This window comes from Alnus glutinosa, chromosome 3, assembly GCF_958979055.1.
Source record: "Alnus glutinosa chromosome 3, dhAlnGlut1.1, whole genome shotgun sequence".
NCBI classification, from domain to species: Eukaryota; Viridiplantae; Streptophyta; class Magnoliopsida; order Fagales; family Betulaceae; genus Alnus; species Alnus glutinosa.
Window position 1 is genome coordinate 8,590,947 of NC_084888.1, and position 15,511 is coordinate 8,606,457.

The 15,511-nt window shown below is 37.5% G+C and overlaps 1 protein-coding gene and 1 long non-coding RNA gene across 2 annotated transcripts; both read left to right on the forward strand.

Annotated features, from left to right (window-relative positions):
* Positions 1–1,708: 1,708 nt before the first annotated feature.
* LOC133864535 (rho GTPase-activating protein 3) lies at positions 1,709–6,722 on the forward strand. The gene is made up of 5 exons (XM_062300905.1): positions 1,709–2,367; positions 3,277–3,397; positions 3,502–3,621; positions 5,491–5,721; positions 5,918–6,722. The coding sequence occupies exons 1-5, from the start codon at positions 1,901–1,903 to the stop codon at positions 6,443–6,445; spliced, it is 1,467 nt and encodes a 488-aa protein (XP_062156889.1). The 5' UTR covers positions 1,709–1,900; the 3' UTR covers positions 6,446–6,722.
* A 4,419-nt stretch (positions 6,723–11,141) lies between these two features.
* On the forward strand, positions 11,142–13,019 carry LOC133864580 (uncharacterized). The gene is made up of 2 exons (XR_009899526.1): positions 11,142–11,255; positions 12,130–13,019. It is a non-coding gene; the product is annotated as an uncharacterized LOC133864580 (long non-coding RNA).
* The last annotated feature ends 2,492 nt before the right edge of the window (positions 13,020–15,511 follow it).

Sequence of the window (15,511 nt, forward strand, 5' to 3'; positions counted from 1 at the left end):
TGCTAGCCTTAGTATTACTCATAAAATTTAGAGTCTTATATAATTCAATAAGATTCAGTGTTCAATTAATCATAGCTGTATTAATTATTGAGTTAATTAAAGGTTATTATTTAGAAAAAGAAAAGAAAAGAAAAAAAAAATCTTTAATTGATATTTGTCTTTAGATTCGAACACTTGATTCTCTTAATCACATTAAAAACATATGCAAAAACCATATACTTGAAAACGAGATGTCCATCTAGGTTTGTCCTTATTTAAAGAGAACAAAAAGAAAAGTAAAGCAAAAGCAAGAGAATAATAATATTAGAATAATGAACGGTAATGGTAAGAATCTTGAAATGGGCCTCCGATGGAGCATAGATTTATTTGTGACACATAAAATGGATCCTCTACCAGCGCAAGATTGATAAGAGAACGACAAGGACGGAAAGTGCGTGGAGTGGGAGCAAGAAAGCAGCACCCCCCATGTGCCCACGTGAACCCTTCGTTGGTACAGGGAGGCAGAATACAAAACACCGAGACACGCCCTTTTCAGAGATATGCTAAAATGTTCGGGGGCATCTCTAAATGAAACCAATCATTTTTCCCTTCAAAATAAAATATAACATAATTTGGTAGGCCGACGCAAACATTTTAACTGTCACTTCAGCAAGTGATCAGGGCGTGTCAATGGTAGCCATTTTAATTTATTAATTTCTTGGTAGCCATTTTATTTATAATTGGCTTTAATTAAATTTCCAGCAAGTGTCAATTAACATATATAGGAGAACAACATTGAGCTTCATTTTCTTTCGTATGTTTAACACTTGGAGGACAATATTTGATTGAAGATTGAATTAATTGGCCAGAGATGATGACACGGGACCAAATTTTACAAGTTTATAAGAAAAGAAAAATGGATTGTTAACATCCGTACAAAAAACACTAAAAGTGATGCGACTACAATTTTGTACTTTGGTCGCTGAGAGAGTCGAAAGCGGGAAAGAATGCTCCATGTACGTAGAAAAAGGGGGTGCCCCCCAACCCACGTTTGGCTTGTTATCCAGGACTGCTCTGTGTTGGCACAGAATAGGAAGAAAATGTATCTAGTCACGTTAATTTCATATGTGCTCATTCCAACAAATAATTTGAAAGAATTATAATTGACTGTGGAGAGAATATCTGCTTCCAAAACATACAGTGCTACACTAATTCTCATGCCTTTCCATCTGCTTTACCAACTTAAATTGTAATTCACAACAATTACGTGTTCAAATTATTAACAATTTGAGCAAGTAACGTAAGAAACTTTATATGAAATTCATCTGTCTAAATAAATTTTAAATTCATTCGTCATCTGTTCGAATAGGTGAGTTCATATAAAATCTCTAATATTATCTGTCCGAATTGCACTTTTCCCGCTAGTTGCTTACAACAAAAACTTATTTGGCCCTCCCAAAACATTTAGAAAAAGAAAAAAAAGGAAGTAAATACAAGAAGAACACAAACAAAAATGAAACAGAAATGTCTCCATCACCAAACCATCCCAACCCATTTGCACAATCATTCATCTTTTCATTCCCAAGCAACCTCCTCCTCTTCTTCACCTCCCTAGCTACCTCTTTCCCTCTTCACGCTAACACCAGTGTTGTCACTGTTAAATCACAGTTTATTTAAAAAAATAAAAAATAAAATAAAAAAAATTAAGCAAATTATCAATTATAATTTCAAAGGTAATGCTCTGAAGAAATTAGAAGAACGGATTTAGTCATTTAACTTAATTTATAATTAAACAACCACCAGCTTTTCCCTCTAATATTTATTCCATCTTAGCCCAAATTTTTTTACGCAGCAGGCCCTGCTTCTCTGTCGTCCACCCTGCCACCTTCTTTTATCTATATTTTCGGTTAAAACTCGAGCAATGACTCGGCTATTTCGATCCAAATCTTGCGGACTCGTGGGACTCACTGAGTTCAACCTGGACCCTGTGAGTCCATTTTACCACAACAAGCACAACGACGAGGAGGAGGAAGAGGAAGAGGAAGATGTAGAACTTGAGGACGAGGATTTCGGTGACGAGGTTCTGGTCGACCCCATCTCGACCACCACCCCGTTCATAAGTCCGGGGTCGAGAACTGCTGCTGAAAATAGTCAAGGTCGGCAACAGTGTCATGGCGCTCAGTCTCCAATACTGGATATTCTGGTCACTGCGCTGAGGAAGTCGCTGGTGACATGTAGTGTGGAGAGGGAGGATGTTTCTTCCATGGAAATTAGCTGCCCGACCGAAGTGAAGCATGTTTCGCATGTGACTTTTGATAGGTTCAACGGCTTTCTGGGGTTGCCCTCTGAGCTTGAGCCTGAGCTTCCCAGGAGGGTGCCTAGCGCCAGGTGAGGTTCTTAATTGATATATTATCTACGAATTTCATGAGGTATACGTGATTGGATTTGGTAACTAGTTAATTAGTGGTAGAATTTTGGATCCTTGGATTGTGATGAGGTTTTTCCTTTGATTGGACATCCATTGGTATTATGTAATTTTGTTGGTTGTTCAAACAGATACTCAACAAGACTACTTAACTGAGAGCAAATTCAATCGTACATATGCATTTTGTGAACTTCTGTATACTTTCATTGGCTTTTCAAGATGAGAAGGAAAAGTAGAGGAATTTTGGCATGTTTTTGGGTGATGTACTTGTGAATCAGCAATATCTAATTTTTGGGATTTCTCTTTTAAAATAGTAGTAATTGTTGGGAATAAACCTTACTGTAATTCAATTTTGTCTGTGTTTGAAGGAAATTCTTAACCATACGATGACTGCTAATTAATTGTAGAATTGAGGCCTTTTTGGGGGAGCTCGGAAACTAGACATTTTTTTTTGTTTTTGGCTTCAAGATAGAATTAGCAAAAACAAGGTTGCTAAATCTCCATCTTCAAGTTAGACACTTATTTTAAATATTGAGGCATCAAGACAGTCATGAGCTCAAATGTAGAGAGATATATCCAGAACTCGTACTAAGAGGTCAATTATACCATTTGGTGTGCTCATTTTGCGTAGGGAAAGATTGTTTATTCTGCTCTGTTGTAAGGTTGGAATTTTCCTGACACAATCTTTTTTATACATTTTGTCAATCTGTTTGTTTCCCCGTGATCACATTGAAGTTAACAAATTCCTGCTGGTGGATCTCGGTGGTTGTATATTTGGACTTTAGAAGCCATTCTCTTGTTCAAGGGTTTTAATCTTAACCTTATCACCATCTTATTTGACTAGTTTGACACACTATTCTTTTATTGTACAGTGCAAGTGTTTTTGGAGTGTCTGCAAAGTCGATGCAGTGTTCATATGATGCCAGAGGGAATAGTGTTCCGACAATTCTTCTTATGATGCAAAAGAGACTGTATTCAGAAGGAGGCCTAAGAGTATGTTTTATTTGTACTATGAATTTGTTGACATACATATTTAAATGCTACTCATTGCTTTATTTTGAAAAACTTGAGTTATTTCCATCTTGTCACTCTTGAAGGCCGAAGGAATATTCCGCATAAATGCCGAGAATAGCCAAGAAGAAAATGTTCGAGACCAGCTAAACAGAGGTGTAGTGCCACTTGGAATTGATGTTCATTGTTTAGCAGGCTTGATAAAGGTATGTATATTGGGTGTCCATCATGTCCTGTTAGTTAAACTCCACCTAGTAAATTTACACAAGCAGAAAGCAATGAAGTTGGGGGGAGGCTATATGTTCAGATTGGTCCAGGAATTGTAATTGTCTCTTCAAACTCTTGGTTGCCAATGTGTCAGCTGTCAAAAAAATTCTTTTTTACTATAGTTAGAATCCTGGTTATCCTAAGATTGGAAATCTTAGTCCTTTCTTCGTGGGATTATAAATTGTTGTTACAGTAATTACGCATATCGAATGTAGTGACAGCAGAACCACCTTCGATGCTTAAGTTAGTAAAAATAAATTTGATAAGGTGTATAAGCAAAAGTGAAAAGTGAAAAAATGTGTAGGACTAGTAGTGTTCCTGTGACTTGGTTCGTTTCACCTTTTGTAGAGGATGTCCATCTTTAGTTACTAAGTGGGTTTGATAAGGCAACTACCAATGGGCATGGGAATCTATATTGAATATAGTATATCTTCCTCATTTAATTTTCTTTTCGGTGTTGGATCCGTCGCTCCAACAAAATAGTTAAATGGGAGTCATTTTTCGTCGATGAGTGATTGGTGCAAGGTCTTAGAGACATGGGGTGGGTCTTATGTGGTGGGTTCCACGCACAACTGTTGTGCAAGAGCCATTTTCCTTTTTCGTCTCCAGCCGAATAGGTAGAATATAATTTTTTCTTCTAGTATGAATAGTAAATAGGTAGAAAAACTTATTCACTATTCATACTATAAACAGTTTTTTATTGTTTTATCTCTATTCATTTCCTTCTTTCATACTCTCTCCCTGTGTCTTTCATACTCTCTTCTACACAAAATTATATTTAAAAAAAAAATAAAGAGTAAAATATAAATTCTGTTAATGAGAATATATATATAAAAAAAAATGTAAAAAAAGTAAAAAAATTATATTTTTTTAATAGCTACTTTATTTATTATATGCTTTGAAGATGGTTTGGAATGGCAAAGCTTTTAAGGCTCGTACCTTGCTTTTTTCTTTCAGAGGATATCGCCAATGGCTCCTTTCCTTTTGTGTAAATTTTAAATTGGATAATTAAGTGGATTCTATTACTAATAGGATTTATTGCTATTTGGGGCGTGTGTAAGGGGAATGATTTCAGTGCGTACGCCACTTGGTGAGCCCGGGTCTGCCTTTGAGCCGATAGGCCCTTGACTGAGCCCTCTAGGCCTTTCTACATTTTGAATACTCTATAAATCTTCTAGGATTTGGGTGATCCTATTTTATTCCTTCTAGGATTACGAATCCTCGTCCACTAGGATTGTGAGTTCGATCTATTCTTCTTTTTTTTTTTTTTCTATGTTTGTCAATCATAGTTTTTATATTTCTTCTTGCTACCCGTGAATGTAGACAATCTTGCCAAAACAAAATTAAATTCTTTTTGTCTTGATTCTTGATTTTCTTCTTATTTGATATTACTTCTCTTCTACATGTTTCGCGAATTATAATAACTATGCCCATCAACTTGACAATTATGTGAAATAAACTATCCAAATTTGATATCTAAATTTCTCGTCTTCTCTTTGTTCTCTGCATTCAGTGAAGAATTTGTATTCTACCTTTAATATTTTCTTTTGTGAAAACAAAAAAGAAGAGTTAAACGTTAATCAAGCTCTGACCATCCCGTGTTGAGCTGTGGTCAACTTTGGGTGCATCAAACATCACTGGATCAGTGCCCTAATAATTTTTCTATCAACTTAATTTTCAAAGGTTTCACATGTAATCTTAAGTTCTTTCCTACATTTAGTAGTACTTTATAGTCAATGCTTACAATTTTTTTTTTATTCTTGATCATCTTCTAATGAGTGTTCCCACTCCACAATGATGCCCTATAGGCATGGCTTAGGGAACTTCCAACAGGGGTACTTGATTCTGTCACACCAGAACAGGTGTTGCACTGTAATACAGAGGATGATTGCGTTGAACTCTTAAAATTACTACCTCCAACAGAAGCTGCTCTGCTTGACTGGGCCATCAATTTAATGGCAGATGTTGTGGAGCACGAACAGTCCAACAAGATGAATGCACGCAATATCGCCATGGTTTTTGCACCCAACATGACTCAGGTTTGATAACATCTTTTTTTTATAAGCAAATTTGTTTACCTTAAAAATATCTAACTAGTGACCTCTGCTTCGGGCCTGCAACAATTGGAAACTGTAATTGTAATGAGAAATGGAGTTGTATTTGTTTGCAAACACGTATAATTAACGTCATCTGTGAACTTAAAAAGTGATCCTTCTCTCTCTTTTATATATGCAGATGGCAGATCCTTTGACTGCATTGATCCATGCAGTGCAAGTTATGAACTTCCTTAAGACACTCATTCTTAAGACCATACGAGAAAGAGAGAAATCAGTTGCCAATGATAGGCGGCTCTCTTCATGTTCGTATTTTCCCAGCCACAGTGATGACCCAATTGCTTCAAATTTGGGCAGGGAAGCATCAAGTGAGCAATCTTCGGATCCTTGTGCCACCTATGGACGTAGCAATAGTAGCTTCTTGAGGACTAACACTCTGAACAGGCTGGAATCCGAGACTTTGGAGAAACTTTGGAGCTTTGAAAAGAATAGTAATGGGGAAGAGGAATTTGAATACATGTCCAGTGACAACTCACCAACTAGTCATGAAATGGGAGCTTTAGAAAACGGATGTAGAAGCGGATATGACTCCGGGGACTGGCTAAATTTGAGAAAAGGCGTGCGAAAGCTATGCAGGCATCCGGTGTTCCAATTGAATAAGCCAGCTAAGAAGACTGATCAAAGTCTTGGAATTGTAATTAAATACTAGAGGAGGAGGAGGAGGAGAAGCTTGGGCTTAGAATGGTTCTTAATTTTCCTACCTTGGGTAGTTTGCATGATGTTGTTAAAAGCTCGTTTGTGTAACATTGTAATAGCATAGAGATCGATGTCTGTGTTTTGTTCTGTAGTAAGATCGACCTCGATCTGCAGGTACTAACTAAAGCTATAGCCTAATCGACAGTGATTTCCGAGGCGGGCTGCCTCACCTTGTATGATATGTAAAGACTTTTGTTTCCTTTATAACAATGTCAAAGATTTGATGGAAAGTGCTAAGATGCTGCTGTTTGAAATGCAAGAAACTCTGAATTTAATGATGCTTGCATTGAAGATGTCAACACGTCGCGTGCATGGGAAGGAGATGCAGAAGAAGGATAACGAGGAGAAGTAGAATACTGTCTAGTGTTTTGGATTGTTATTCTCTAGACCCATATTCGTGCATATTATAAACCAAAGAAGCTTATTTGTGGCGGCCGGACAGAAATTTCTTACAAATTGGTTTGTATAAATTTTTCTATAACCCACATACACTACAAAAAAACATGGGAATACTAACCTAAGGTCAGTAACGTGAAAATGCGTTTTTCAGGTTAGTGGAACCCAGTAACGTGGTCCCACTAACGCAAAGCTGAGGTTAGTATCCTTTAGGTTGCTAAAATGTGTATTATAAGCTGTAAATTTAACATTGCGTTACTATCCTGTAACCCGAAAAATATTTCACGTTACTGGAATCGAGTTACGTAAAACTACAAGTTACTGAGTTTTTCTAACGGGTAAAGAACAAGTTACTGAAGTGTTGTAACACATAATTAATTATCACGTTATTGTACTATTGCAACGGGAATAGTTTTATGTTAGTGAATGTTGTTACACATAATTTATTATAACGTTAGTGTAATTTGTAACATGAATATTGTTAGATTAGTGTATGTTGTAACCCATAATTAATCCTCACGTTACTGTGTGTTCTAACGTGAAAATTATTACGTTAGTGTATGTTGTAACGCAGAACTAATCATCAAGTTACTGTATGTTCTAATGTGTATTTTGTTAGGTTAGTGTATGTTGTAACGCATAACTCATCTTCACGTTACAGTCTTTTGTAACGTGAATATTGTTAGGTTAGTGAATGTTGTAACACACAACTCATCTTCAGGTTACTGTGTTTTGTAACGTGAGTATTGTTATGTTAGTAAATGTTGTAACGCACAACTCTATTGTTTGTTACTGTATTTTTTAACTTGATATTTATCACGTTACTTTATATATAGTAACGTATATATATTCAGACGTTACTGTGTTTTAAATAGCAAAAAAAACAATTACAGATTTTTCTCTCCCAAATATTTTTTTTAGCCGTTGACCCATTTACATCCATCCTCCTATAATCACAACAAATTGTACATTTGCATCAATTCATTCGTCAACAATAACAACATTTTACGTTTAATTTTAAAGAACAAGCACAACAATGTACATTGAGAATGAATCGTCAAAAATTACAATCGTTAAAAATAATATAATCAATGTTTGTGTTTTCATATATATATGAACAATTATATTTAACCAATGTTTGTGTTTTCATATATATATATGGATAATTATACATAAAGAATACACGCAAAACACAATGATAAAACAACTACAAATGAATCCGCATGAGTTGAATTTCTCATCGCCAATACATGAACAGCTACTAACGGATGCGCAACAACATGCCCCATATTACCTAGAAATGATAAAACAAACAAACTTAACAAAGGAAAATACGATAATATCATATTAAAACTAACACTTAAGGAGCAACACGTGAAATATAAGAAATGTCATCAATACTAAAAAACATAAGGATATTACCTGAACCGTTGCAAGTAGACGATTTAACATTCAAACGAGGTGTGGAATATCTGTTAAGTGCAGGGTAACCTGCGAAATACACAACGCACCCAAATTAATATTATATATTTATACATAATGCACACGAACATGAATTAATTTTAATTGATTGACGACGCGATAACTTTATCGCTTACCTAATGCACACATTAATTGTTACCACATGTATAAATGATTCACCAATTTGTTAAGAATTGCCAATCAGTGTAGAAATAAATAAGAGAAAATCAGTCGAGTTTTATCGAATCACTTACGCTAAGATTGGATCTGAGTCTGGCGGGCGTGATCAAAATCATCACTCGGATCAATGTCGTTAATTCTGGTTAATATGAACGGCTCACACTCGTGGTAGGTGTCAAATGCATCATGAGACCCGTCACCCTAACCATCTTCGTAGACGTTCCTGGGTTTAGTCCGCATAGCACAAGCCCAACCTGGGTTCCTTTCATCTTCGATGTAAAATACTTAATTAACTTGTGAAGTTAGCACGTACAGGTCATCGGTTTCCCGGTCTCCCCTGTGGACAAGGCGATTGAAGTTGACAAGTATCATGCCATACTCGTCCACCTTGTACCCTCTGTCCCTCGTGGTGTCCGCCCAATCACACTTGAACATGACATACTTAGTCCGGTTGTAGTACTTAACTTCAATTATATCCGTTAACTTTCCGTAGTACGTTAAGTCATCATCGGTTGGCACACACTCGCTACTATTCTGAGTCCTCTTACCCGCATCATGTGCAACAGTCCGAAACAGTTTGCCGTTAACCATGTACCTGTTGTACCTAACTGTTGTCTCCTTTGGGCCCCTACAATGCATAACCAGCTTCTCAGTCATCTCCATTCTACATTGATCGTCCAATTTATCGACCTACAGGCAACATTACGTAAAATGGTAAGCCAAAAGTTAAACATGTAATAGCTAAACATCAAATTACTCTTACGTATTCACGGTATCAACTGAAGAACTGACGATGATGTTGGGCTTCCAACTGATCGTCTTTAGTTTGCCCTCTATCGCATGATCGCCTAAGCGTAACTATGTGCATCCTACAATTTATAATTTAAATTCATTATCTATTATTCGTCATTCCAGGCTACAACATTATAGAATATAACACATGCTAGAACTTTTTTTAGCTTACGTTCGTAGTTGATTAAACTCGTCAGAGTTGAACGTAATATATCTGTGAATCTAGCTCAACTGAGTACGGTTGAGGCTGACTCGTGTTCCCACCCCCTTCGGACCATCAGGATTTTGTTGGGGTCTGTTGTGGAAGGTTGGTGCTTTTTCCAGATACCTTGAGCAGAATGTCACCAACTCAGTTGTTATGTAGCCTTCCGCAATGCAGCCCCTCAGGAGCCGCTTTATTACGCACACTAGACTTGAACACCCCGAGGCTCCTACATTTTAAAATCAGTCAATCACAGCTAATTAGTGTAGCGCCCCAGTTTTTAAAACATATTAATAATTTGATTAAAGATGAAAAATGATTATTTATATGAATAAATAAAACGTTCAATTGTTTTATAAATATTTTCAACTGATTTGGGGAACTGTGTTTTTAATAAGACTGACAATTAATGTATAACCGAAAATTACTGAATAAACAGCCGTTGCTAGCCTCGCATTCGCTCCCTTAAAACTATTCTTAAAACCCCACACAGATGCAGGTTTATCATTTTTAATCCAAAAGAAGCTTTGGCCAGCTCGTAGACTATGGGATTGATTTGTGCAATAAATTGTATAATTATTATATTGCAACTCATCCCCCACTGCGTTTTAATTAAACTGCACCATCTAATTTCCCCACCATCAACAGATTTTAATATTCAGCCGTTGCCCTCCACTCTGCTTAAACTAAACATTTCAGTACTCTCACCAACCTCTCCAGCTCCTACACTTATCACCCTCACGTTTCATCAGCTTCTGCACTCATCACTCTCGCATGCCCTTATTTTTAATCCAAAGGACAATTCAATAATCAGTCATCCTCTTCCATTAAGCAATTTAAAATCATTTCAGCAGCCGCATGTTATTCCAATTTCTCCACTCTGCATTATAGTAAACTCGCACTCAGCCATTATTCCCACCTTCTAATGACTTTCGGCCAGCAGCAATATAGTGGACAGTGCATCCTCGCACTTCACCCACTTTCTCTTTTAATATTTCGTTATTCCTTCTTTCTTCTCCTTTTATAACCGACAGAGAGAGAGAGACACTGAGAGATAGAGACCCAAGAGAGAGAGAAGTGCCCGGTTTCCCTCTTCTTTTCTCTATCTTCTTTCTTCCTTTTCTTCTAAAACCAAGAGACACCTGGTGAGAGAGAGAGATCAATCGAGTGTTAGATGCAGTAGGAAGAATAGCATTGATCAGTGAGACCCGTGGCCCAATTCTTCTTCTTCTTCCTCTCTTTCCTGGTTCATTCTTCTTCCCTTGCCTATATCACGCACAGAAGAACAAGCAGGCAGAGAGTAAGAAAAGGATTATAGGATCCAGTACCGAGACCCAGCGTGCCCAGCCCATCTCGGCAACCTGAACCAGCAGAAAACCGATAACCATGCACACCATGCAAACCAGACCTCGGCAAGCACGAACTCGGGACCATGACTTCCGAAGCATGCAACCCATATGACCGATAATGGAGGAAAAGGGGGAGACCAGCTGTTACCCAGGAGAACCCCGGTGGTCGCACGTGTCAAACAGCAACTCGAACGTGTTGACAGTAGATTCCAGCACCGGCCAGGCGACCGTGTGCAGTGCTACTTCAAGAAGGGCACCGTGAACTTCTACACGAGACCAATCGAAGAGTTGACTGTACTTGTTGACTTGAATACTAAACAAGTGGTGGAGATTTCAGATAAGGGCAGCAGCATACCGATCCAAAAGCCGTAGCCCAGAACCTCGTAAGCCCATACCACCCGAACCCTTCAATATATATATATATATATATATATATATATTCAGTACATACATATATATATATATCAAATACCAAACTATACTTTATATATATATATATATATATATATATATATATATATATATGATTTTCTGTCAATTCAAATAAGGAACAAAGTTATAGTAAATATAATAATTACTTATATTGATGTCTATTAAAAAAAATATTATTATAATATTTATGTAAATGGAAAAATACATAATTATGCTATAATTATATAAGTATTGATAAAACGATCCTTATGAAAATAAGTATTTTAAAAATACAAAAGAATATTACCAATATGAAATATTTGACATTATAACTAAATTAATTTGTACGTCATTACAGTGTCTAGATAATGTTAGAGAGGCTTAAAGTTAGATATTGATTATAGTTATAGGTTTGATTATAAGCTTGAATATTATGGACATGAGCTCTATAATTTATGAGGAAATAAATATAGAGCATTGTTGCTGGGTTATCTAGTTTGATCATGTAATGCATTGTTTTAGAGATCGAGTGTTATGGAAATTGAGTATGCTGTTTTACTGTGAGTTCTTTAATATATGATAATTGTTAGAGTTAATATGTTTTGTTAATTGGTTTGGTAATTGGATTGATGCTCCCTAGAAATGATTAGGTCTTGTTTGGAGTTTTAGTATTTTTATGGAAATATGGATTATGGTATTAATGTTTGAAAATTAACATGTTGGATTCTAGTCATGATGATTGCTTCCATTTATGTATGTATGTGACTTTGGAGTTCATGTTTAGGCATGAGTTCCTAGAAGTAATGATATTGACCCTGTATGCACATGTATATGTATTTGTTGCAGATGATGAACTGAGACTGCATAAAAAGGGCTGTAAGTATAAATTACTTACTGAGGGTAGCACTGGATTTCAATAATGTTGTGTTTATGTTTTATTTTAATTGGATGCGTGTGATTGATTATTGCATACTGTTAATAATCAACCTATTAATATTGGGCGCAACGTCTCCCAAAGGTTCAGGATGGTAAATGTGCCTGAAACCGGAAACAATAATAATCACATTGATTGGAACGGCTTTCAAAGTACTAGAGGAGGGAGGTCTCCGATAGTGCGAAAACAAGTTAATTAAAATGTAATGTAGAGGGAACGGCCTCGAGAAAGACGCTGACCGGGGGAACGGCCCTTACAAGAGAGGAGTGCAATCACTATATAAACTGTTAAACTTTGCATAAAAACTATCACCACATCATTATGTCATATCTGTGCCTTAAATAATGCATAAACCATGATGTTGTTGAATGACAGTTAGCTCACTTATGGAACTATGGGATTGTGGCGGTAACCACCTTCTCATAGATGTTTGCGCAGGTACTGAAGATTATGGATTGGATTAACTGCTAGCTTAAGAGATTTAAAGCTGTGTAGTTAGGATTTTAGTACTTTGTACTCGTAGATATTTGTACCATTTGCTTGTAATATGACTAGACATTTACTTGTAATTAATAAGTTCCATGCATGCTTTAGTGTCACATGTGACATATGTTTCTTTGTAAATAGTGTAAAGACTTTTAACGTATTTTCTAGAAGATGTCAGTTAAAGCTCTGAATATATCGTAAGGGAATTGTCCCTATCGGTGATGTTTAAAAAAAAAGGATATTCGTATTTTTCCGCTGCCAGATTTATCAACTCTGAATGGTTAATGACACGTAATTATCCAGATATAATTACTTACGCTTTTTGTAAAAAGTGGGTCGTTACAATTAGTCATTGTGATATATAAAAAACACAAACTAATTAAAATAATGAATATACAAAATCAATATTTTACCTCTCTGCTGGATACATCCACCTATACTGTACGGGGCCCTTTAGTCTGTACTCGCGACCAAGGTGAACGACCAAATGAACCATGCTGATAAAACAATCGGGGGAAATACTTGTTCCATCTTGCACAAAGTAACACAAATGTCACCCTTTAGTCGGTCCATCTCCTATTGTGTTAAATTTGTTAAGCATATGCCCCTGAAGAATGTCGACATTTCAACAAGAGGTCTGACCATATTATCTGGCAATGACCGGCGCAATGCAATAGGGAGAAGTTGTTGCATTATTATATGGCTGTCATTGCTCTTCAAGCCCGATATCGTACGTTCCTTAAGGCATACACACCGAGAAACGTTTGATGCATATCCGTCAGGCACCCTTAAATTTCGAATCACCTTCAAAATTTATTTTTTCTCTTCATTGGACATTGTGTGGCAAGCCGCGGGCATGTAAGTTTTACCATCATCGCCGGTGAACGGATGCGGTTTAGGCCTCAAACCCATTTTTTGCAAGTCTTGGCGGGCTGCAAGGTCGTCCTTTGTTTTCCCTTTGATGTCGAGAATTGTGCCAAGTATGTTGCCAATCACATTTTTCTCTATGTGCATGACATTAAGGTTGTGCCGCAATATATTATCTTTCCAGTATGGCAACCGAAAGAAAATACTTTTCTTTTTCCACATGACATTGTCAGTTGCAGCTTCTGTCGATTGTCCCCTCTTCTGCTTCTTCTCTTTCGTCTTGCCCGCACTCTCATCCCCAAATACCATCCCCTCCAACTATCCCAAGATGTTATCACCACTTTGCACGTCGGGCGCACATTCTCATTCTTGAGTACCGTCAAATGCTCTCTTGTTGCGCCTCCAAGGATGATCTATCGGCAAGTATCGCCTATGCCCCATATAACAAAATTTTTTGCCGTTATACAGTCATCTAGACCATGTTGAATGCATACAAACAGGGCATGCTTTGACACCTTTGTTAGGTCACTCGGACAAATCTGCATATGCGAGAAAGTCATTAATTGTCCACATCAATTGCGCCCGCATCACAAAATTATTTTTCTTTGATGCATCATATGTGTGCACCCCTATGTTCCACAATTCTTGCAACTCCTCAATCAATGGCCGGAGGTAAACATCTATACCCATTCCAGGTGAACTTGGACCCGGGATAATCAGCGATAGTATGAATGACGTTTGTTTCATTCATATCCAAGGTGGCAAATTGTATGGAACAAGCATCATTGGCCATGTGCTGTGGGAAGTGCTCATATTCCCAAATGGATTAAATACATCTTATGTTAGACCAAGCCTCACATTCTTGCTGTCGACTGAAAATTCTAGATGTAATAGGTCGAATGACTTCCATGCCTCACCGTCGGCCAGATGCATCAACACGCCGTCCTCAGTACGGTCTTCTGCATGCCATCTCATGTGGGGCGCAGTATACTTCGACATAAAAAGCCTATGTAGGCGTGGGATGAGTGAAAATCACCGCAATACTTTCACCGGGCGTTTCTTTCTCGACGATATGGGTTGACCATCACGGTCCACATGAATTTCATCCTTCCACTTAGATTCTCCACAGACGGTGCATGACTCTAATTCCCCATTGCACTTCTAGAATAACATACAATCGTTACGGCTACAGGGATTTTCTCATACCCGAGCCCTATGTCACTGAGATACTTTTTCGCCTCTTACGTATTAGCTGGCAAACTGTCCTCACATGCAAGTAGCAACTGATTGATGAGCTCAAGGAAAGCCGAGAAAATATTGTTGCTAACTCCACCAACACATTTCAAGTTGTACATGCGTACTGTAGCACTCAGTTTGCTATGTTTAGTGCCCTCATGCAGTGGCTTCTCTGCCTTTTTAAGCATGTCGTAGTACTTCTGAGCGCTACCTGCAGCTGGTGGTATATTTACATTTTCCTCACCCAATTGTTGAACACCCCCAGGCCCATCATTCTCTTCTTTTACTTCGTGCATGCCGAATGCATCATGCAACATTGCGTACATGTTGCCACCCTCTTCTGTACTTCCACCCGCCGCATCTGTGGCCAGATGGTTCGATCGGATGGCTGCATCAGGATTGTAAGGCGTCGTCTGACCGTAATGCCACCAGTTTATGTAGCTAGTCATCATTCCCCTACCCGCTGTCAAGTGTTCAAGTACATAATCGGGCGAGTGAATGCGATTATTCCGACAAATCTTACAAGGGCATCAAATTTTACCATCGGTCGTTCTATAGTTACTAACTGCAAATTCCACAAACTCTCTACACCCATTATTCTATTTCCGAGTACCTCGAGGCTTTGTAATCCAAGTCCTGTCCATATTTGTTCTATACGTACATGTCACAAATGAACACATATATAAGATAAAACTACAATTATTA

What these genes read in the sequence shown, in the direction of transcription:
- LOC133864535 (XM_062300905.1), top strand. Translation starts at nt 1,901, where the DNA reads ATGACTCGGCTATTTCGATCCAAATCTTGCGGACTCGTGGGACTCACT. An exon ending in ATTCAGAAGGAGGCCTAAGA is followed by an intron (nt 3,398 to 3,501) that starts GTATGTTTTATT and finishes TCACTCTTGAAG; the next exon opens with GCCGAAGGAATATTCCGCAT. An exon ending in GTTTAGCAGGCTTGATAAAG is followed by an intron (nt 3,622 to 5,490) that starts GTATGTATATTG and finishes GATGCCCTATAG; the next exon opens with GCATGGCTTAGGGAACTTCC.